Source organism: Equus quagga, chromosome 2 (genome assembly GCF_021613505.1).
Source record: "Equus quagga isolate Etosha38 chromosome 2, UCLA_HA_Equagga_1.0, whole genome shotgun sequence".
Classification (NCBI taxonomy): Eukaryota; Metazoa; Chordata; class Mammalia; order Perissodactyla; family Equidae; genus Equus; species Equus quagga.
The window spans coordinates 123,852,019-123,876,226 of record NC_060268.1 but is presented as its reverse complement, the minus strand read 5'-3'; the positions used below and the strand labels follow the sequence as shown (position 1 = coordinate 123,876,226).

At 48.5% G+C, this 24,208-nt stretch overlaps 2 protein-coding genes across 2 annotated transcripts; both read right to left on the bottom strand.

Annotated features, from left to right (window-relative positions):
- Positions 1-4,725: 4,725 nt before the first annotated feature.
- MYOZ1 (myozenin 1) lies at positions 4,726-11,048 on the bottom strand. The gene is made up of 6 exons (XM_046654057.1): positions 10,911-11,048; positions 9,626-9,716; positions 8,525-8,703; positions 6,701-6,944; positions 6,164-6,329; positions 4,726-5,229 (listed from the first exon to the last, which is right to left on the bottom strand). The coding sequence occupies exons 2-6, from the start codon at positions 9,696-9,698 to the stop codon at positions 4,998-5,000; spliced, it is 894 nt and encodes a 297-aa protein (XP_046510013.1). The 5' UTR covers positions 9,699-9,716; positions 10,911-11,048; the 3' UTR covers positions 4,726-4,997.
- A 2,203-nt stretch (positions 11,049-13,251) lies between these two features.
- On the bottom strand, positions 13,252-22,820 carry SYNPO2L (synaptopodin 2 like). The gene is given in 5 exon segments (XM_046649002.1): positions 13,252-16,966; positions 20,252-20,766; positions 21,235-21,386; positions 22,574-22,615; positions 22,617-22,820. Coding segments are annotated over 5 exon segments (2,955 nt in total). The 5' UTR covers positions 22,680-22,820; the 3' UTR covers positions 13,252-14,783.
- Positions 22,821-24,208: the final 1,388 nt, after the last annotated feature.

Sequence of the window (24,208 nt, the reverse complement as noted above, 5' to 3'; positions counted from 1 at the left end):
GAAACACTTTTCTTAGTGTTTAAGTTACATCGTGGAAGGTTTAAGTGTTGTACTGCACATCCTTTCACTGTATCATCTAAACTGATTTTTACACTGCACATATAATTTCATAAGTACATCGTAAAGGAATTCTACACTTGAATGAATCTGGGAAGAAATATGATGTTAGCACACACCCCCTTCTTCCAACTCAATATGCTCCAGAGGAAGCACCTCCTAGGCTTTTTTCTCAAGAATTTCTCTCTCCCGCCCCCACCCCACACTTCTAGAGCAGCAATCATTCATTACCCCACTCACAGTCTCTCCACTGAAAGAACCTTCCCAACTAATACTAGACCACCAGGACCCTCCTTTCACAACTCAGATTTCATATGGGATTTCTTTGGTAGGGACGCGGGGCGGTGAAGGTCTGGGACGCCACCATTCCCCCACGCCATTTAGGACTCGGGTCCTGGCGCGCAATCCCCGACCAGCCTCAGGCGCATCCCGGGGAGCTGTGAAGATCTGACACTGCACCCCGTTCCCCCCACCCTCCCGCCCCTGCCATCCCGACCAGTGCAAAGCAAACTGGGCCCAACCTCTGTGTTCCCATTCAACATACCCTCCTCCTCGCTGTACCCCATTTCTTCCCACGTATTCCTCGATGTAGCCCGGTCCCTTTATCCAACTCTGAGTCCCCTGTAATCCTCTTGCTCCCAACACACACACCCTTCTACGCTCCAGCCCCTACCCCTTGAACCCTACTACACCCCAGTCCCTCCCCCTGGACCTCCCAGCAGCTCCAGTCTCCCCGCGTGCCCTAGTGCAAACTGGCGCCCTGTCCCTATACCCACAGGACCCAGGTCCTTCCCCACACGTCACACTTGGACCCGTTCCTCCCGCGACCCGACCTTCCCCACCCCCTCCCTAGGCACTACCCCCTGTACCCTGATACCTCCGGCCCCGCCCCCTTGAGGGTGTCGCACTCACAGCTCCTGCTGCCGCATCCTTAACCGCCACGGCTGCTATAGCTACAGGGAGCCAAGGCAACCAGCTCTCGCGACACTTTCCTCAGCTACGGCGAGAACAGGCAAGAAAAGCCTCTCGCAAGAAAGTAAATGAGTCAGGCTTGAGACTGCTAAGTATGTCTCGCGATAGTACATACTGTGTAAGATGGCGACTGCACAGCGTTTCAGGGGTGGCTTGGAGAGGTTTGGAAGTGGACGAGGGCGGGGAAGAATCTTGAGCTGCCCGGAAAGCCGGAAAACTATCGTAGGCAGGACAATCTGGGATAGAGGAAGTTAGTATGGCGAAGCCTACACTGGACTTAATATTACGGATGTGGTCTTCTTTTCCCAAGTGCTTCAAAGGCAGAGTCGCCTTTAACTGAAGTTCCGTTTTCTCGGCTTTTTCCTTCTGGATGCAGAGTAGTTAGAGATAGAGCGAGCAAGCCAGAAACTGATTTTCCCATATCATTACCTTCCTTCAGGAAGTTTTCATCCGTCCTTCCCCTACCCTGGTTTGCAAATGGTATTTGGCTTCACAGAAATGTTTACGTTTACCCACAGGTGCCCCACCCCCATCAGTTCGCCGGACCAAAATAGGGGAAAAAAGTAAAAAGAAAAATTATATTTAAGCACTGGTGTTTGGCCTTGAATGCGGAAGAGGACGGCATTGGTGTGTGATTTGAACTTTGTACTTGTTGCTTGCCGCCCTATGGACACATCTTTAGTGACTTTCTCCACACTTAGTTGTATGGCTTTCTCTCGCTGCTCTCAGACAACTGTAAATGCAGACTGATTGAGTAGCATGTGGGATAGAAGGGGAATTTAAAGAACAGAGGGGAACAAATAAGGGAATAGAAATAATAAATGGAGAATCCATTTTCTTTTCTCCGAAGCCTCTAAATAGTTCTCATAATCTATCCCAGTGCTGTCCAGTAAAAATGCATGTCGAGCCACATTATGCAATTTAAAATTTCCAGTAGCCACATTCTTAAAAAGTAAAAAATATGAAATTAATTTTGGTAATTTGTTTAACCCTAAGTATTCAAAATATCATTTCAACATGTAATCAATATTTTAAAATTATTAATGAGATATTTTACGTTCTTTTTTTCATACTAAGTCTTCAAAATCCAGTGTTTATATTTACAGAGCATCTCAGTTCAGACTAGGCACATTTCAAGAGCTCAATAGCCACATGTGGCTAGTGGCTACAGTTGGACAGTGAAGTTCTAGACCCTAGACTAGGGAATACACTATCTGGGTGACTTTAGGGGCATAGTATTATGGGCATGTGGTTTATGTAAAAGAAACCCTTGAAGTTGCTAACTCAAATGGCTGCAGAGCTTAGGCATGTAACAATAAAAGGTGACCTGGTGTAAACAATAAGCAGTAGTGGGAACTAGGACGCATGGGTGGAGTACAAGCTCCCATCTACAAGGGAGCTCTCCTGAGCTCCGAAGTTTTAAAACACAGCGATCGCAAACAGAAGATGTCTATGAGCAGTATAGACAACTAGCTCTGCTGCCAATATGTGGCCTCTGTGAACCACGGTATTCAAATATATGAAACATTTTTGAAGGAAGGATGTTTTAACAGAAGAATAGTGTTCAGACAAAGGGACAGCAAAGCTTGAGGATTTGACTGGATTTCTGGCTGGGTCCTGTACAAGTGTGCACCATTGCAACTTCTGATAATTGACTTTCAAGTAGACTTTTCTAGTGGATGATTTCAAACCAACCTGGGCTCCTTGTAAATTAATAAGCTTCTATCATGATTTTTTGTTGTATTTAAGATTTCAGACAGTTTGAGCTTGGAAAAATTAAGTTTCTAGGTTTTCAGAGCTATTGACTAGCAGACCCTGGACTTTTTTTTACCCCAACTTTAAGGGTAGGTTTTTAGTTGGGAAGGCTCATGGACTTTTAAACAGGAGAATCTGATGAAAGTTATGAACCCTTATCCAGATCCTGTCTGTGTTCTACCTGTATTCCCTCAGCCTAACCCAAAGTTCACTACAGCTTTGGTAGACAGATCCTGTACAAGCCCATAGCTTCCTACTTCAAACATCTGAGTATCTCTTTTCCTACAAGTGCCAGCAGAGTTAACATTTCCAGCAGCAATCTGCAACCAATGAGAGATGGCATTTGGTGGCTAAGTACTCCAGTTCCTCACTCCCTCAGTGGGGCAATTCTGAGGTATGTTCTACTTTAGTGTTTCTCAAAATTTACTAACACATAAGAATCACCTGGAGAGATTAATAAAGCACATTATTGAGTTTGCACTTTTAACCAAGCTCCCAGGAGATAATGATGCTGCCAGTCCATGGACCACTCATTGAATAGCATTTTTCTCAGAATCCCCAATGATATTCAGCCCCAGTTGCCCAAAGCGCCTTTACTGGCTTTTTCTCACTCACTGCTTGGATTCTGGGATCACTTCCCAAATTAACTACTTGCATCCATATCTTTGTTTCAAGGTCTGTTTGGGGGGAAATCCAAACTATGACAAGACTCTTCTTAGAAAAATGCACAGAGAGGGGCTGGCCCCGTGGCCGAGTGGTTAAGTTCGCGCGCTCCGCTGCAGGCGGCCCAGTGTTTCGTTGGTTCGAATCCTGGGCGCGGACATGGCACTGCTTGTCAGACCACGCTGAGGCAGCGTCCCACATACCACAACTAGAAGGACCCACAACGAAGAATATACAACTATGTACCGGGGCTTAGGGGAGAAAGAGGAAAAAATAAAATCTTTGAAAAAAGAAAAGAAAAGAAAAATGCACAGAGAAATAGAGTTTTGCGTACAAGTTTAGAGGAAGTATGAATCTCCTGAAATTTATTTAGGTTGTTAACAGAAAGTGACCAGGGGAAATGTCATGTGACTCAAGGTCTGTGAAAATTGATTCAGTCTATGCAGAGTCTAGCACTTAATATAATCATTAACGGGTCATGGAGTTGACTAAATTTAGCCAGCTCTCCTCAGAAATTATTTTCCTACATCCTATTACATTATCTCTTTATTCTTCCTGGTCTGCATCACTCTTACTTTGTGGAACATAGTAGTAAGTCTGGGACTTTAAAGAAACCTATGCTTGAAATCAATAAAAAGAATATTGCTACTCATTCCTATTGGACTCTCATGGTTTCTTTCCAATCACAGTGCTTTCTGGACGCAACTGCAGTGCCCCTGTGACTCTTAGATCTTTCTTGCTGTGTTCACACATAGCCAGGCATACTATAACTGCAGCCAGTTTCTCCCACTTCCTTCCGGATTCCTACATAGCTCCCTATTCCCTTTCATCCTTTTGGGAATCTGTAACCTTTGACACATACATTCCCAAGCCCAGTCTGGTGTCATCTGGAAACTTTATGGCATGCTCTAGTTCTGTGATAATTGGGTAATCCTGATTATCCCAATTTCTAATCAGTTACATAAACAGACCTAATACCAGGATCACCAACACCCATTTCCTAATCAAAGCACACAATAGCTTCTTAGCTTTGCCCACATGTGGGCCAGCACATGTATTTGTACGTGATTATCTGTCTTATGTACTACTGAATAAATATGTCTTTGTATACACCTATGAATGTGGTTTCATGGGTGTGGGTGTGGGTGTGTAAGCAACCAGAGCTCGGGTCTGGTCTTGAAGTCTGAATAATGAATGTTAAGTATTTTACTTTAATTAGTCTCTGTGCATTGTTAGCCTCAGTTTTTGTCTGCCCTCAAATATCAGAGGAAGAATGAGTTCATTTCCTTGAAGTTTATTGACTGTTACCAGTGGCAAAGCAAATTCCATAAAAGAGCACGTTCTATACAGAGCAAGTGAAAGGGGAGCTCTGAGGAAGGACGCTTGGAGTGGGGACTTGGAGTGAAGGATGGAAAGACAAATCTCTCCCTCCTTTTTCCCTCCATTCCCACAGGATACTGGATTTACAGTGAGGGTATCCTGATCGGCATTCCCTCTCCAAATTGGAACCAGAGAGGGGAAACTTCATGCAAAGTAGAGGAGGAAACACCTCACAGCTCCTCTGTTTCTCCATCCAAGGGGATGCCAATATCCACGTTGTAGTCTACAGGCTCCCCGGAGCTCAGCCAGGGGATAGGGGTTCGATTGAAAGAAGGCCTGTTGGAGAGGTTCTGGTTATAGAGGACCAGGGGTTCACTCAGCAGGGGCCCCAGGTCAAACTTGGGCATCTGGAAAGTCATGCGTTTGGAGGCCTTCTCATATCCACCATAAGGCATTGCTGTCCTGAAAAGGGGACACATTTTAAAAACATTTTTAAATTAATAACTAGAAAAAAAGGAACAGAGTTTTATCAGTGAGATGTCACCCTGATTTGAGGATGGGGAAGTCTGTGAATTCTAGTTCCAGATACAACTAGAGAACTTCTGCACTCCTTATTCTTCTTCTCACTTAGCACTCCAAGGTTTGCTTGTTTCCCCAAAGCTAACAATGAAAAAGGAGTCCAGCGGTATTAGATAGAGAGTCTCATGGATAGTTGTGACCCAGACCAGCGTTTCAGAGAAAGTGACTCCAAACACTATAGACCCAAAGGTCTGAGGCCACCTTAAATTACAATGTAGAGACTCCCCTCAAAACCCTTACCCCACCTCCAGTGGATAGTGCATGGCCTGGATGAGAAGAATTAATATTTCCTGGAAAATCCAGGCTCTTTAGGACCAAATGCAAAAGCACTTCTCCAGCACTTCCCTATCCTGCTTTCACACAGATCTCCTATCCACAGTCTAGAGAAGCCCAATTCCAAAAGAATAGATATTTAAGCCTTACTAAAGTAGGGTATTAAGAAATAGAATCATACTAATGGAATCCTAAACTTGAATGAAGAGAGTCTCAAGAGGCTTCAAATGTGTAATGTTATTCTCATTTTACAGTCAAGGCAACCAAGGCTTAGAAGTAGTGTGACTTTCCTATGCCCACACAGCTAATAAATGGCCTATGAACTAAAATTCAAATCCTGCCTCCCAGCAAATTTTTTCTTCATCTTACCATACTGTTTCTCTGAACTACAATGAAAAGAGAAAAGGCCTTCAGTTAGGGCCCCCATATTCCTCCCATGCCTCCTCAGCCTCCTTCTGAAACATTTGAACCAAAGTCTCCATCCCAACTAAGGACATGTTGCCACACAGTAGAATGCATCTGGTTCCTTCCCCACCAAGCCTACCTGTTGAAGGACTTATATTGGGGGAGTTCAGCTTTGGCCCCGTAGGCCAGCAGGTCAATGCCCAGTTCCACTTTTTGCTGGGGATCAACCCCCATGGCTCTCTCCCATGGGGAAATATAGGTCTTGAACACAGTGATATGTTTTCCTTCTCCACCTGCCTGGTCTCCTGGCAGCCATGGGAGAGAAAAGTAACACAAATAATAGCAGTTAGTAGCCAGTGGAAATTAGTTTCACACATCTGCTGTAGGGAAGTTGCTGGGGCCAGGGAGCAAAGGTGTAACATCCTGGTAATTGTATAAGGTTTGTAGAATAATAACAGGCTGGGGTCAGATCTGTAACTAACACTGAAAAGCCAGAAAGGTGACTGAGAGACAAGGCTTCTGGATGGAACAGACACATCTGTATCCCCCTGGACCCAGAGAGTACATCGAGACATCTCAGAAGCCTCCTCTGTGCCCTACACCTAGTCTAGGCCTCACTTCTGGAGATATTTCTTCTTAGGGACCAGACACATTACTCTTGGGTGAGGATACTTGCCTGTTCCTGTCTCGCCAACCCCTGCTGTGCCAGCAACTCCTCCTCTGCCAGTCTGGCCCCCAGGACCTCCTGTACCTCCAGATTGAGACTCAGGGCCCTGATGGTGCTGCTGGTCAGAGCCATACTGTCCAGCAGAGCCACTTCCTCCTGCCTGGCCTCTGCCACTGCCCTTGCTGTAGGAGAATCCCTGACCAGCTGTGCCCAGCTGTCCCCCCACTGTGGGAAGGAACTTCTGGAAGTGATCCTGAAAAGAAAGGACAAAGTGAGGGGAAGATTAGTAAAGGGTATGGGGAATATACAAAGACACAGGTGTGCATTGAAAGGAGGAGGTGATCAAAGACAGTGGACAACCCGAACACACTGAATCCTCTGAGATTCCTCCCTCCAGTAGGTGGATAGTACATACCCTGAATGAGAGGAATTAAACTCTCCTTAAGGGGTAGGACCCCGTTGGCTCAGTTCCTCCAATGACACCTTAGGAGAGAGGCAACCCATTCTCCATACTCCCCTTTCCCATCCTTACCAGGGCAAAGAGGACCAAGACTTCTGCTCAACTAAAATTTCAGAGGGTGGAGTTGGCTTAGAGAACCCAGACTTGATTTGAAGAACTAGAGAGATCTCCGCCCCTCCCCCTCCTCATCTTGTGTAATAGACAGAAGTCTCTTTTCTCTTTCTCTTCCTCTCCCTCTCTCCTCTTGGTGCCTGTTGGACCAGGACTTCCCGACAGTGAAACTGCAGTGGATGGGGGAAGGGTGGCCAAAAGGGTAACACTGGATTCATCCCCAAAGCCTAAAAATAACATCGCCAACTCCTTCAGGAGGCTCTCCTGGCCACCCCACCATGCACACCCCCATGCTCCACCCAGTGTAACCAGACCCAGGCAGGGAGGAGGACTTTTGGCCTCCTAAAGTTAGAGATGACTGGCTCAGCATTTTTACTGTGCTCCTACATACAGGCCAATGACAGACACTCCTGCCCCTGGCCCCATATAGACATCTATTTCCACTCTCCCCTGGCTGCCCAGGGAAGGTGGAGGGGAAAGAAAGGAAATGGAGAAGATCCTCACCTACTCCGCTATAACATCTTGTGCCTGGCCCCTCTCCAATCCCTACTTCTCTTTGGAGAAGGATCCTGACTAGGGGAAGTAGGATCTTAAAGAATGGTTTCAGTCCCCATATCTGGGGTCCTTAGACTGAACCTTTAGATAAAAGAATGGCTCAAGAAGGAGATGGCTATAAAAATTCACTTAACTCTTTCTAGAGTTGCCAGATTTAGCAAAGAAAATTACAGGACACCAGTTCAATTTGCATCCCAGATAACCAACAGTACTTCTTTAGTATAAATATTCCCCAACATTGCATGGAACATATTTATATATAAGAGAGTATTCATCATGTATCTGAAGTTCAAATTTAACTGGGTGTCCTGTATTTTTCAAATTTAATTTAATTTTTATGTCCCGGATATTGCATGGGACATACTTTACTAAAAAAGGATTCATGTGTATCTCAACTTTACAATACAGGACTGGGCTTCCTGAGTTTTATCTGGCAACGTTATCTTTAACACAACCATACTGGGAAGGAATTTTCTCCCGAGGTTGTGGTACTCCCCATCCCCCTTCACTAGCTCTCAAATAGCCACTTAGTTTCAAAGGTGAGCTGTTACTTGCCCTTGTGCTATTGGAGCTCAATATATCTGGGGGTTTAATGAGCTTATAAATTGGCAAGGAGAGGAGCTTGGTGATGTTTTGGAGATTCAGGGCCTACCAAGAAGCTGTCCGGAAAGGCACTAGTCTTGAGAATAGTAAAGTTCCGAACTCACCATTGAGCTGTCAGAGAAGACATCAGGGTGGTTTTCATAGATAAATTTCTCCACCCGCATCTGCCGCAATTTGAACATCTTGGAGCCCCGGTTAGTAAGCAGCGACAGCTCCTCCAACATCACATCCCTTGGGACACTGATCTTCTTGCCCAGGTTCAGGCCTGAGCTCTCCTGTCCACCTTTTTGTGAAGTAGGGAGGAAAAGACAAGGGAAAGAGGAAAGTAGGGTTTTTGGGCTTAGAATGCGGACACCATCTACAACTAAGTGTTTGTGTCTCAGCAGAGATCACTGAGGGAAGCAGATGCTGTCTGTGATATCTGATCAAATTCTGTCTAGTTTGTGAGAGATTTTGATTTCCTGCACTTGGAGTTGGAGAGAATGCATGGGAACTGGGGTGCAGAGTAGGAATACTGGGGATACTAGAGTGGAGATGGTGAATGGGGTAAAAAAGGGGCAAGGGGCACAGGGCAAAATGAGTAAAGGAACGTCATAGATGGAGACCACTGGGGAAACTGTAGTATGGGGGAAAGCCCAAAGGCCAACACTGTGTGGAATTGGCCACCTCTAAATATAGACTCCTGTCTTAACTTCTTTTCCTTCTCTTCCCCTCAGGGAATTCTGGCTGCGAACAGCCTCTAGGTATTGAGAGAGCTCTTCACAGGCATGTACTCCTACCACCCCCGGGAAAAATGCCTGAGCAGTTTTCCATTTTAAGTGCTTACACAGGCTCCCAAGCTCTGGGGAAAGAAGTAAGGAAATTAATCATTTATCGAGACCTTATTCTGTGCCAGTCTCTATCATATAGATTTTCTTCCTCAAACATCCCTCACTGACCTGTGTGGGGCCTCTCGTCCTGGACCTGCACTGGCAAGATGGCATGGGTGTTATTGTCTCAGATTACAAGGTGAAAAGGGTAGAAGGGTAAGTAGTCAGTGTTGAATCCTTTCTCCCTCTGTCTCTCTCCTCCCCACCCCGGAAATCCTCTTGTCTCTTTATGTCTCTTCACCCTAAGACATATAGAACCTTATGATATTTCTGGGACTCTTGGGCCAGAGATACTCTTAATACGTCCCACACTAGGTAGGTGCAAACATGTCATACCTCCCGTGAGTTCCATGATCAGTTTGCTGGATTTCCTCTTCTTGTTGGGGGCCGGGGTTCCTGAGAGTGGCATTGTGGAGGCAGATTCAGCCTGGATAGGGTGGGAAGGGGGAGTTGGAGGATGGACAGGGACTGGGAAAGCTGAGTGTCTACAGTAAGGCAGTACTTCTTAACCTGGAGTTAAGGGCTTCAGGGAGCAAAATTTCATTAGATTTCCAAAGAAATATATATTCTCCTAAAAGGTGAACACTTACTGCTTCAGGACTTCTCTTCTTGGGAGGCAGGGCAGAAAGCATAGATGCACCCCCTGCCCCTATCTTCTACCAGCCTCTTTTCACCTATTTTACATAGAGCTGCTACAGGGATGAGGAACACAGTGTGTGTTGGGGGGAAGAGTATCAAACAAACAAACAACACAGGCAGGGCAATGCACCCAGGTTTCACCGGCTTGGCATGACTTGAAGTTTTACTTGCATGAGGATCTCAGATTGGGGCTGTCATTCCAAGCTCTGGTCTCTCCTCAGTCTTCCCTAAGCCCAGAGTGGGGTGGGAGGTGGGGAAGAAAAATGTTCTGCCAGGGTTGAGGAGATGCAGCCAAAAACATTCCCCATAGGAAGGAGAGGTTGTTGCTCCTCCACTGGGCCAGCTGGAACATAGCCTGGGAGGTCACAGCAGTGTTTTCCGCTCCCTTTCAGTCACTCCCGCCCCAGACCCCCGAACTGGAGTGGAGAGGCGGTCAGGGGACATTTGAACCTTGATGCATGTCAATTCAGCAATATCATAGCAGTGGGGAATTGAGAGAAGACAGGAACATAATAATCTCACAGTGGAGGGGGACAAGCTGGGAAAAGATACAAACTCCAGCTCCTCCTTATCAGAAGCTAGTACTCAGCAAAATGCTGTCTTCTGCTGAGTCCTATCTCAACAACACATCTGCAATTCTACTGCCTTAATGGGGTCTGCTGAGGCCAGAATCCAGGGACTGCTAAATAGACTCTCCCTGGACCTCTCTCAGCCCCAACCAGGTTCTTTTTTCCATCTAACCTCTCAGACCCCCTTTCCATTCCTCCAGTGCCTCCCCCAACATCTCCATCCCTGCCCCCTCCATCCCCGGCCCTTCTCCTTCCAACTCTCTGTGGCTCCCCTAAACTGGACAGCTGGGAGCTGAGCATAGATGGGGGGGGGGGGGCAACTCCCCCAGGATCAAGGGTCACTATTGCAGACACAGACACAGCTGTCAGCAGAGTGGGCTCCAGCAGCTCTGGCCAAAGAGCTAGAGACTTACCGGCTGCTCAGGCGGTAGTCAGCCCTCCCTGGGGTCCAGCAGCTTTGGAGGACTGAGCTGCTATGACCGGAGAGCCCGAGCTGGGCAGGTGTGGGGGAAGCACTGGCAGTGGGGGAGGGAGGGTGGTTATTAATAGAGATGATGAGTGCAAGCAGCTCAAATGGCACAGGGGGTACTGAGACCCTGAAACCAAGATCCTGCCCTTGCCCAGAGGCAGGAAGGGGAGAAAAGGCCTTTGGGATTCTCCCACTAAGCTGTCTGAACTAGGGATCAGTCTGCCCAGGGACTCCCCTTCCTTGGCTCCTAGAGTCTGAGATCCAAAGAAGCATTCAGGGAGAAATTGAAAACTGAGGAGAGAGGAAGCAGGCAGCAAGTAGTGGAGAGGAATTCAGAGTGGGAGAGTGAGAACCTAGAGAACAGGTCTGGAGAGCCACTCAGAGCCAATCCTGGCCAGAGCTGGAGGGACATGCAGGTGCATTTTGGATGTGAGAGGACTTAAGGCTCTCTGTTTGGGGAAGGGAAGTCTGTTCACAATGGAGCTGCTCTTTGAAAGTTCCTGGATGGGTTGGTTTTTCCTCTGGGAGGATCAGTTCCTGGCAGAATAAGGGACAAAATGAACCAAATCCAGTGCTTCCTAGGCTGTCAGTGATGATGTGGGGAAGACTTGACCAATTTTTGCCTCTTCACCCCCATTTGCTGTTGAGGTGCTCAGTTCAGCCTGCTCTGCTGGATAGATGTCAATATCTTCCTGAAAAGTACATGTAGGCTTCTGCCATGCCAGGGCCTTACTCTCTGAGGTTTCTACTTGGGATTTTCTTCAGAGGGAGCATATACCCCATGGGATCTGGACTGTCCCATTCACACTGTTTCAGAGGAGTCTCTGGGAAGGGGCACAAGCTTGAGAACCCCCATGAAGGAAACCTGTCATTTGCCTATTCCCTTCCTCAGTAGCTGCATGAACATCTTAGATCCTCCTTCACCTTCTGCTCAGGTTCTTTAACCAGTTGCTCCTACAACTCTGCTATAGCCACCACCACACTGTTGTGGCTGCCTTAGGAAGTGGCTTTTGTAGCTCCCAGAATAGCCTTCTGTCCCTCTGTGAGCATTCTACTCTTTCTGACCATGCCCTTTTCCCATCTTTTTTTTCTGAAAGATTGGCACCGAGTTAACATCTGTTGCCATCTTCTTTTTTTAAAAAAATTTATTTACTTTTTCCTTCTCCTCCCCAAAGCTCCTCAGTACATAGTTGTATATTCTAGCTATAGGTCCTTCTGGTTGTGCTACGTGGGATGCTGCCTCAGCGTGGCTTGATGAGTAGTGCCATGTCTGCACCCAGGATCCTAACTGGTGAAACCCTGGGCCACTGAAGGAGAGTGCGCAAACTTAACCAGTTGGTCACGGGGCTGGCCCTGCCTCTTTTCCCATCTTGAACTTTTCAGGTTCAGTCTAGGGGCTGAAAAGTCACCCTACCCACCTCTAGTTGGCCTCTGCCTAGACTTGTTTAATCTCCACATCCCTCATCTTTTGTCCTCCCTCTCCATTCCCTCCTAACCCAAAGAAGCAATTAGAAGAAAAAAACATAAATAACAAAAGGTGATTTCATCATCACTACCATCCTCTTCTCAAAAACAAAGACAAAACGAAATTTTGGTCTCCTATGATGGAGTACCTAGAACTACCAAGTGGATGAACACAGAATATTTAGCCTATGCTCTCTGAGCCCTTCCTTTGGAATTCTGAGAGACTGTGTACTTAGGAGCATGAGTCACGGGCCTGGTTATTGACACAAATATGCCCCCTGCTGGTAAAATTGGGGCAACAGAACTTTCCTTCTCAGAAGTCTAATTCTAGCCCGCCTTCCAGTGCCTTTTCTTCTCTCCATCCACCCTGATGCACTTTCTCTCCTTCTTCCTTCTTCCCTCTCCCATCGCACCTTTACCTCCAGCCATTGATTTCCTTTCATTTAATTCCTAGCGACCATTTAACATGGTTGCTTTCTTCCTCCAGGGAGCTAGAAAATACTGATGGCAAAAGGCTCAGAGGGCCTTTCTGACTTCTCTTTGTTCTATAAGCTGAGGACTTGCCTGGGAAATATGGAGCAGGTGATGAGAAAGGGGAGAATCTGAACGGAGAATGTGGGAAGAGGGAACCAAAGGGAGTGGTGGAGGTGGTTAAATTGGAGCTGGACAGAACTGGTAGAGAAAAGACCAGGTGGTAAAAGGCAAAAGGATGAAAAATAAGAGGTCAGGAATGGAGAGGGAGATCAGGAATCAGGAGATCAGAGAAATGGGTTAGAGAAGATCAAGATTTGGGTATAAAACTAAAAGAGATGACAGCAACAGAAGGTATGGGTCATAAGTTTATTCTTGTGCACAAACCAAAGTACTGTGACTCACACCCAATATGCCAAAGGAAATTATCAATTTCCAGATCAAGCAGCAAATGTGACTGGTAGAAGTCAGGGTGAGAGGGGAGTCCATGCCCCTCCAGGATCAGAGATCAGGACCTGAAGCTGGAAAGGAACAAAAGCTAGAGTTTGAGGTATGGGGTAGGACTGAAAAGAGATTTTGGCTCTGGGTGTTTCCTTGCCCTTTCCCAGGTAGTCAGGACAAGCTGCAGAAGACAATGGGACAGGCTCAAAGGAGGCAGCGCAGATACAAAATGTTCTTTCAACACTCAGCACACACTCTCACATCCCTCCACCATCATCCCCCTTCACTCTAACAAATACATGCTTCTCCCTCAACTTTTTCCCCAATCCCCCTTTTGTACATGGTTAGTTTCTTGTTACCCAACTTTACTCTCTGCCAACACTGCACTCTCCCTCACTATGCTCCTCTCTGGGGCTCAGTGAATTTCATTCGTTTCTGTTCTGCTCCTAGTTTCTATCTCACTTTCCACACCATGGCTCTTTTCTCCCTCCTTTGTGTCTTAAGTTCATAAGGCAATGAAGTCAATGATTTATCCATTCTCAGAGGAAGTTTTCTTTCTTTTTTTTCACTTCCTGGATGCTTTGTTGCTTAGCATGGGCCTCTCAAGTTGCTAACTTTCTGAAATCCTGAGGAATAGAATTCTCAGTTCTATTCCTGGTCTAGCTGATATAACTCAGCCTAAACAAACTGCCCTAGCCCTTCAAGTCTTCTCATACTTTATGAGTTTCACAAAATGCTGTACACTTACTACAGATGCTGGTCTTTAACTCTAGTGCATCTCTTTCTTCCACTAGACTCCATGTGGGGATATCTGTCCTTTCTTTCATCAGCAAAAGGGTAAAACCCCAACTGGGTCTTTATTTAGACCTCTCTTCTTACTCATGCCTCAAACAGAAGAGCAAATCTGTGTGTACACACACACACTTGCACATACACACATGCACACATACATGCCTAGGTATATGCCAGCCAAGCTTGGGAAAGAAGAGTGAGGAATAGCAAATGACTAAGTGCAAGAAGAGGTCAATTCAGTCCCTTTGTTGCCTGCCTGGTGGAGAGCTTCTTGCTTGAAGTCTCAGTGGTATCTGCTCTGTGTGCTTCTCATTGAATGTTAAAATGAGGCCCATGGAGAAAAGCTCAAAGTAGAGAAATAGAGACAAGTGGAGGAGTATGGGTGAGAGACCTAGAGATAAAGACAGAGAGCCAGGCAGGGAACACAGAGACAAAGAGAAGCACAGACAGCAACGCAGGGATAGTATGTTGGAAAGCAACAGGGAGGTTGGGAGTGAGGAGGAAGCTGATGGATGGGGCACCAACTCCAAAACTATGGAAAAGGGAATTTAACCTCCAGATACCTGAAAGAGGGAGTGGGATGGGTAGGAGAATCAACTTTAGGAACTGGATGTTCCACCTCTCCTTGGTCCTGGGAGCTGTGCCCTGCTCAGTGGTGGCCTGCCCCAGGCCTCCACACATGAGCCTGCAATCCGGTTCTGGTGGCTGAGAACCGAGGCCTGGCTACCTGGAAGCCACAGGAGCTGGAGGAGGCCCCAAGACCCCTGGGAGACTCTGGAGGAGGGGCTGGGCTAAGCACAGGGGTTGAGGCCAGCTCTGCCCTCCAGATAGGCTCATCCAATGTAGTGGCTGCTCGGGGAGCAAGCACAGTGGGGGCCAGGAGCTCTGCAGTGGGCTGGGGCGCTGGAGTGGAAAATCGGCGGATCTCCTGGACTCTGGCAGTTTTAGGGGGCCCTGAGGAGGTGGGGCCAGGAGTCTGGGGAATCTCATCAAAACAGAACATGGCAGTTTTAAGTTGATAGGGCTGGTGCCGCATGAAATCCAAAGCCTTGATACCCTGCTTGGGGGTTGCCCGGGGCCCCTGGGATTGGGCCTTATTAGGGAGTGTTCGGGCAGCTTGGGGGAAAAAGGGTGAGAGCAGTGGGTTATAAGCAATAGGAGGTGGGGCACGGATGTTGGGTGAATATTTCCAGGAAGGGGGCAGTGAGGGAGTAGGAGAAGGGCTTCTGGGCCGAGGGCCAGGGCCAGGGCCAAGGCCAGGACTAGGTGTAGCTTCCACCACATACCTGTCCGCTCGGCTCTGCCGCTTAGCAAACAGCTCCCCACCCCTGCCCTGAAGCCTTGGTGGTTCAGGGATTCCAGGCGAAGGGGCCGCCCCATTCACCAGCCCATCAAGGTACCCTCGAGATGGGGGCTTAGGAGCCACTGGGGGTGGAGTCTTGAGCGTCATAGGGGGTGGGGTCTTGGGAGGCATTGGAGGCGGGGTTTTAGGTGTCACAAGAGGCGGCGTCTTGTAACTCCTGCCCCCTGGTGGCTGCATGAAGTTGCAGGCTTCAGCACCGAGGCTCAGAGCATCCTCCTCTGGACCAGATTCAGCACCCCCAGCTCGGGGTTTTTCATCCAGATTCTGCACCAACGATAGTAGCTCGGGGTTGGGCGAGTTCTTCGTCTCCTCATTTCCTGGCCGGAACATCTGCTTCCGGGTCCCCCGACGCCGGGCCTCCTGGAGGATGCCGGTGCGGACAGCTGGCACAGAGATGCGCTGCTCCCGAGCACTGGGGGGCTCAGGGGCCGCGGAGCCTGGGGCGGGCGCCTCTGGGCGCGCAGCGGATCGCAGAGGCGCCGATAGGAAAATAGAAGCGGTGGAGGTCTTGGCAGCTCCGCTAGGGGAAGCGAGGGACTCTGGGGCTTCGCCTGGCGTAACAGGACGGTTAGGGGCTGGGATGTACAGGGAGCTGGTGGCCGTCACGGGGCCCGAGGGGCGTGGGGTACTAAGGGAAGCGGAGGCTGGCACATGGCTGGGAACCCCTAAGGTGAAGCTGGGCAGAGGGGTGGGCCCCTGCGGAGAGGACAAGAAAGGCGGTGGAGCGAGGCTGAGGCCTCCCAGGCTTTCATTTGCCCTCTTAGGGGCTAAGGGCCGGAAAATAACTGAGGTGGTACCTGGCCGCTGTCCTTGTAAGCCCGGAGTAAAGGGCCTGGCTGACCGGTTGAAGATGCTTGGAGCTGGGGTAGAGGCTCCACTGCCTGGGAGGAAGGGTCTAGGGCTGGCTGCAGGGGCTGGCGAAAGGCTGGATGGGAGCACAGCCGCCTCCGGCGGAGCACTTTGGGCCCGAGGTGGTGACTGCAGGCCTTGCCCGTTGAGCATGGCTGCTGGACCATCCCGGGCTATCTCCTGGGTGCTGGAGGCTGTGCGCTGGCGCTGCTGTTCAAAGAGCTGGACCCCTCTCCCAGAGGCCTCACTCAACTGCCCTCCCAGCCCTGGGCCCTGACCCTCTGCTGTGCCTGAGCCTGGCCTGGCCAGCTCCATGTCCAGATAGGGGCTGTCCCAATCCGACTGGTTGGTGAGGCTTCGGGCATCGGAGAAGACCTCCTCGTCCAGCTCAGACTCACTAGTTGGAGGGATGCCATCCTCCTCCTCCTCAGCGCCTGTCCTAGCTGCAGCCCCAAAGCTCACTAGGGTGTATTTCTTGGCTCTCTGCCGACGTTTCTTAAACATAAGCACCCCCTTGGAGTGGGGGTTGGGGGCTGCGGTTAGCAGGGATGCAATCGTCCGGCATTTGGTCTTGGCCTCCTTCACACTCTTCTCTTGGAGGCTCTCTGCCCGTTGCAGTTCTGAGGAGGCCAGGAGGAAAAATGGTCAGTGAGCCTCTTCTAGTATTATTCAACCCCAGCCAGCTCCCTCAGGCCTCCCACCCCTGGTTTTTTCATTGACCTTACCCACACGGTCTCCTGCCTGTGGCAAAGTCCTCTAACTTAGGGGCAGAGTGGAAGGTGAAAGGTGAAACCAAGGACAGTTGAAGAGAAAACAGAGTGTAGTTGGCTGCCCTGACGCCACGCTGACTACAGCTCTCCTCCTATCCTCTCTTCCCTCTACTCTGCTCCTATTTCCCAGAGACGTGCTCTTACCCACACCAAATAATTCCTCCCCTGCCTCCCTCCATTCTTGGCTGGCAATGTGGGGTTGGGGTTGAGGTGGTGGGTCACTTCTCATGGCAGGCAGGGACATGAAGCAGGTCCCAGGGAGAGAAGAGATGAGAAGGGACAATTTTCTCCCACCACAGAGACCATGTTAGGGGGCTTCTCAGAAAGTTTGGGGCTTATTCCCTCTTCTCACCCCTTATCCTTTATGATAAGGATACAAAGGATCCATAGCAGTGAGGGTCTTCATTCACTATTCCACCCCCATTATGCAGTCCACATCATATATGTTCATAGAAATAACTCCCGTCACACATCATTTCAACAAGAATATGGGTTGTGGGCATATTTTTTCTATTTACTTTTCTCTCTCATTCCTATATAACCTAGCTTATATACACCCTAGTTCACATACATGCATGTAAATACACATGTGCCTACATAAAAACACACATAGAGTCAAATACATTCACACATATGCATACTCTTATGCACATATGGCCTACACATATGGCCCTTCTTCCCAGGGTTCCCCCTGCAAAGACCCTGTTGTTAATAGTTTGAACAAAAATTTAGTGCCAATACTGGACTTCCAACCACCAGGGCACTCCTCTGTGCCTCACACCCCTGCTACTCACAGCCAGGGAGAGCTTCAGATCGGAGATGCAGGAAAAGCCAGAGTGCTGCTCTCTAAGGCAACCCTCAGTATCATTAGGATACCTCAAGATCACCAGCTAAATATATTCTCCTTTTCCCCAAGCTGGGGGTGGGACTATAGAGGGCTTTGTGGGAGTCAGAGATGTCCCCTCTTTTCCAAACCTTCTAGGTAGAGAGCTTGGGCAGCCATTACCAGGCAGGCACACAAGGAATATGTACTAAGGGGAGCCAGGGCAGGGCTTCCCATGCCATGCAGGGCCTGGGAGGTGGGACCAGGAAATGGGAGAGGCAGCTCTGCTGCTAGGGCCCTGCCATGGACACAAATACTCTCTGATCAATGATCCCCATGATCCCCTTCTGAAAAATTATTGAAATTCCATCTACTTTCCACTCAAGATACCAAACTCCTTTCTAATTAGGGCTCTCATTCCACCCATCCCAACATTTATACCACAGACTAATACTGTGGACCAGAGATAGGGACTGGAGTCAGAGTTCCATTCAGATTTTTGGATCTTGGGAGCGTTTTCACCCCACTGAAGTTCACTTTCCTCATCTGTAAATGAGGATGATAATGGCTACCTCATAAGGTTGCTATGAAGATTAAGTGAGATAATGTAGGTAAATTTAGCATTTAACAGCAGCCCTAAGGCTCACTGTGAGTAACAATTACTATCAAAGCTTTCTTTAGACTGGCTCACATGTACACAGACACTTTCTTGTTCACACATATCTTCTCCCACGGACTCCCACGTACATCCCTGCATGTATTTATGGATTGTTCACATTTCTGTCTCTCACATACACTCTTCCCATGAGTTTTCTACAGCTCATGTAGTCACAAACCCCTTTGACATGTGGCCATAGCATCAGCCTATTCTGAGAAAAAGGCAGTGAAACTCTCTTGAGAAAAGAAGAGGAAGGCAAAAAGGAGGAGGGGATGACAGAGTAAGAATTTTCCCAAAGACCTCCCTTCCTAAACTGTTGATGTATTCCCCTCCATTCTAGATCCCAGAACTCTGCTGACTATGGGAGGTCTGTACCTGCATAGAACTGGTCCTGGAGCTCAGGAAACGGGCCTGGGACTTTGTCGCAGCTGGCTTGGCTGAGGGACTCTTGGCTGATGGGCTCAAAGGTCTCCATGCCGAGAAAGGCAGTGTAGGCTGGAGCAGGACCAGCTTGAGCCACCCCCCATGCCTTTTAAAGCCCCTTTGTCTTATCCCCAGAGCTGGCAGCTGAATGAGCTCACTGTGCTATTTTTGGGGCCTGACCCCCTGCCTTCTCTTGGCTGCCCTACAAGCCCTGGTGTGATGGACATGGGCACCTGCCTACCCTCCCCCCACCCCAACCCACTGGACAATGAGGTCTGCTTGGCTAAAAATATCCCTGAGCCACTAACTACAGTCTCACCCCGCATGATGGGAAGGGAGAGAATGCTAAAATGAGAATTGGGGATAAGCATGGGATCCTGGACATGCATCTGGAATTTGTGGGATATTGGACACTCTCAGCGATGTCAGACCCTAAACTGTTACGTCCTTAGCCTCTATTCCAGACTTAGAGACACAAAATTCTATGGATCAGGAATCAGAATGGTGGAAGGGAGGAATAAGAGATGAGAACTAAAGGGATAATCCTGAGATTTCCAAGGAGACATGAAAGGTATCTCGGGGAGGGGCATGGAAGGCATAGGACAGGGAGAAAGTTCGCTCTTAGCCATTGTTCTGTAGCTCACATCAAAAATAGCAAAGAGCCTGAGATAAGTGGAACTGGCCTTTTCTGCCCAGGCCTACATTCTTGCCTGAGATAAGGAGCCAAAGATCCCTCCCTCTACCATTTCCTAGGGATCTCATGACTATCCCATAGCCTCCCAGTCCCCAGGAATCCTAACGGAACTTACAATGTCAAAGGTATCTCTGATGCCATGCCTGCAATTAACACTGAAGAGCCCCTGTAAGCACTGCCCTGCTTCCAAATACTTCCCTGCCCCATGTCTACACTCCGCCCTCACTTCGTCTGACATCCACAAAATCATAGCAACAACAATAAGCAAACCCTTCATCGATTCATATCCCTTTCCAACTTCCCTACTTACCCTGTTCCTGGGTTGGGTTGAACCACCTGTACCTTTTTGCCACACTGGTTCAAACAGCAAAAATAATGGGGACCATGAGAATAATTATTTTCCCCTCCTACTCATCACTCTTCTCCACTTGTCACCAAGACTATATCCAAGGGAAGCATAAGGTATGGTTATGGAGGGGTATATTTAGGGCTCAGATTGAAGGATCCTGGCTAGGGAAAAAGGGTTCAGGCACTCACTGGCTTCTTTGGCCTTCTGGGTGTAGGTGGTAGTAAGATCTTCTGCCACTGGGTGGGGAACAGGCCCCACCATAGGGATGAGATGAGGGCCAGGCCGGAGGGAGCCATGGGGCAACAGCAGGGCCTCTGCTGGGGGTGGCTGAAGGGTTGCCCCGTCCTCCCAAGATGGGGAGCTCACACGGCTGTCAACCTGGCTGGGAGGGCCAGGGACAGCCGGCACTGGCTCTGCAGGGCTGTCAGACAGGTAGACCTCATCAGGTGGGGCTCCTGGAGGCGTAGGCTTCATGGGGCCTCGGCGGCGGGGTCGGCGGGGCTTCTCCTGGGTGGCAGGGCCATCAGCATCACTGTCTGTCTCTCCATAGTAAGCTTCACTGTCAGGAGGTGAGAGGAGCCTCCCAGGCTGAAGAGGCTGGGGAACTGGAGCACCGGGGGGCTCAGGACTCAGCGGAGATAAGGGCGACAGCACCTGAAGCTCACCAGGTGATGGAGATCGCACAGGCCCTTCATCCTCTACCCTGGATAGGAAAGATGACAGAACTTGAGAGATGGGGTGGATGACTGACACCTAGAGAGATCTGGAGGGGATAGGAGGAGGAGGTAAGGGAAGAGAGGGAACTGGCACATAGGTGGAATGGATGGGCTGGGAAGAGCAGATATCTGAAGACAAACTGGGAGGCAAATGTGCTTGGAGGGCTGTGAGTGCAAATGGGTTTAGAGGGAGATGTGATGATAAGGAGACAGGCAAGGGGTGAAGTAGGCCCACATACTCAAATGTCCACTCGATACCCACATCCCTTAATTGCAGATACATTCAAGCCCTTTGGGATGCCTATACTAACATCTACACTCCAGAACAAACATACAAGCAGAAATGGGTACTTGTTAGTTACTGAAGCTAGGCCAGTGAGACATAGAGTTGAGACAGGCAATGGGAGCCCTAGACTAGGGGAACAGGAGTAGGGTGGGATGGGAGGGCTCCATACCGTCGCACAGTGAGGACAAGCTGATTCCCTGATGCATCAATGAGGCTCATGGCACTGGCATGAGAGAGGCTGGTACAGGAGACACCATTGATGGCCAAAAGCTGGTCCCTCTCTCGGAGTCCTGCTCTGCCAGCCTGGCTCCGTCTTCGGATCTGAGAAGATGACAGAGGAGAGATTATAGGTGAGGGAGGGCTCTAAGGGGGAATAGATAGAAGGGAGTTAGGACAGGAAGGACCCATGTGTGGAGGGGATTTTACTTTGCAGAGTAAGAAAGGGTAGGGAGGGGCTGCAGTTAAGGGGGCCTATCTAGAGGGAAGAAGGTGCAACTGGAGGAAGTAATACATCACATGAGGGGAGGTAGGGTAATCACCGAATGAAAGAGGTTTGAGGAAAACTGCAGGGGGGAGATGCTAGAAATGTGCTTATAGCCCCTCAAGATTTTCCTCTAAGGGCAATATCTATACTAGCCAAGAGTTCTCTTCTAGGCCTTGGAATTCCAGGCATCATTATCTACACAGTCAAGATTTTAGAACAGTATTCCAGATTGGAGGGAGTCCAGCAGATTCTGGGAGATTGTGATTGTGTGTGTATATGTGTTCCATGTGTGCACATACATATGTTAAAGTAATAATAACAGTGGTGGCTATCATTTATTGAGTTCCTACTAAATTTTAGGCATGGTGCTAAGCACTCTACATGTATTACTGCATTTAATCCTTAGAATGGGTCTATGAAGTAGGTACTATTATTACCCACATTTTACAATTGAGAAAATTAAGCCTATATGGTGAAACCAAAAGGGTAACAACTTCATTTGACAGGCTGGATCTTGCCATAACCCTCTTAGCACCTAAAAAAGTCTTGCCTAGTGAGAGGAAGGATCTGGCATAAGGAAAGGAGCACTGAAGCCATGGGCAGGGCAGGACTGAGCTGAGCTGGGCTGCATGAGACAGCCTCAGTTCATCACATATCAGTTCAGTTAGAAAGAAATTAGAACCTTCCCTACATTCCTGGAGTTTGGAGTAAAGGACTCAGGAGAGCAAAGACTGGATGGCCAGAACTGGGCCTCTGCTACTATGGTGCTGCAGGGAACCGAGGCAGAGTCTTACTTTTTCTTTGCTCCCAGAAAGCAGGAATTTTTTAATAGCCCCTCACAAGAAGCCAGTGCTCAGACACTACTCCCTCCACCAGACTTGAGCATGCTTCCCTGCCCACCTACCCACCCCGACTCCTCTTCTTCATAGCCTCCCGCTTCTCCCACATAGGCCACCACATTCCACTTCCCAGGTTCCCTTGAGTTCCCCTTTCCCTCAACCTCAATATATGGGCTCTCCCTTACCTTGGACACCTGTAATGGTTTCCTCTGCTCGGCCCCCCCCCTGAAGTCGGAAGCCCCAGGGGGCTCCCCCTGACAGAGTGACCAGCACCTCCTCCTCAGCACCCATCGCTCAGCTTGGCCTATGGCCCTTGGAGTTTGGACAGTGTCCCAGGGAGAGAAGTCGAGGTGCTGGTACCTCGTCCGGCCTGTCTGTCTGGTTGTCCTGCTCCTGCTGCCCCAGGCCTTCCCCGCCACACCACACACCACAGACAGGCAGCTTGGCCCTGGGATCAGTACAGTCCAGCACACGTGTCCTGTCAATCGAAGTTGTGCTCAAAATAGTTTCCGGCTGTACTCCCTTCCCTTCCCCAGCCGTATTACTCCCAGAACTAATTATAGTAAAAACTTTTGCCCTCCCCTGTTCCCCATTCTCCTGCACGGGTCCTTTATTCAGGACTCAGAGTACTAGCTCTCTGGGCTCTATAACTGATGTACACCCTTTCAGGGACTGTGCCTTCCCTGATAGGATCGTTTTCCAGGTGATTCTAATGAGCACTCTGCATTAATTGAAAGCCACTGGCATAGCATAACAGCTGACACATAGCACTCAATAAATGTTTGAATAGCAAATAAATGGATATTTAGATACTGTCTTCTCTGATGAGGTAAAGTAACTATCTGAAGTCACATAGCTAATAAATGATGGAACAAGAATCTGACTGTAAATCCGAAGTATTTTTTTTGACTATATCATACACCAAGGCAAACAGCATTTAGCACTTAGCAGAGCAGCTATTCCTGGAAACTCTTGATAATTACAGTTGCAGCACCATAATGTTATGTTTTATAATAGAAAGAGATCTCTTAACATAGGGCACATTCATGTATTGGAAACCAAAAATAAGTAGATATTTTATTAACACGGCTTGGCATGTTTATGCACACCTATCTGTATCCACCTTTCCATCACCCTATGTATTGTAAGAAGTAATTTAATTCAGCAAACATTTATTGAGCACCTGGTACATCAGTCACTGCTCTATGGTGTTAACAGGCTGTGCACACAGTCCTTGCCTTCAAGGACTCACAGTCTAGGAGGGAGACAGGCATATAAACAAACTTCAATATTGACTTAGAAATACAACAGTAGAACTATGAACAAGATGCATATGTTGCCCAGAGGAAGGATTAATTCTATACGCAGGGAGTTGGGAAATGGGCAGGAAAGGCTTTATGGCAGAGCTCTGCATCTAAACCAAGGTGCTGTATAAAAATGGTTAAGTAATAACAGCTGACCTGCACTGAGTGCTTACTTTGGTGCCAGGCAATCTATGTGACTTGTCTAATTTCATGCTCTCAACAAGCTATTATAAGGGCATTTAGCATTCTCTCCATTTTACAGGTGAAAGAAACTGAGGCAAAGATTAAGTTGCCCAAGCTAGCGAACTGCAGAGCCAGAACTCAAACATACGAAGCCTGAAAGCAGAGTTACTGCCCTTCACCGTTATACGTTCTTCAAATCTCATGACCAGCAAAGGTCACGGGTGAGAACAACTTCGAATATGGAAATCAATGGGGTCAGGGGTCAGCAGGAAGTGACTACAGGACTCTAGATCAGAGGTCACTAATGTCATAGGCGGATTGAGTGGGCATTAC

What these genes read in the sequence shown, in the direction of transcription:
- MYOZ1 (XM_046654057.1), bottom strand. Translation starts at nt 9,698, where the DNA reads ATGCCACTCTCAGGAACCCCGGCCCCCAACAAGAAGAGGAAATCCAGC. An exon ending in TCTTCTCTGACAGCTCAATG is followed by an intron (nt 6,945 to 8,524) that starts GTGAGTTCGGAA and finishes CTTTCTTTTCAG; the next exon opens with GATCACTTCCAGAAGTTCCT. An exon ending in CAATATAAGTCCTTCAACAG is followed by an intron (nt 5,230 to 6,163) that starts GTAGGCTTGGTG and finishes TCCCCTTTTCAG; the next exon opens with GACAGCAATGCCTTATGGTG.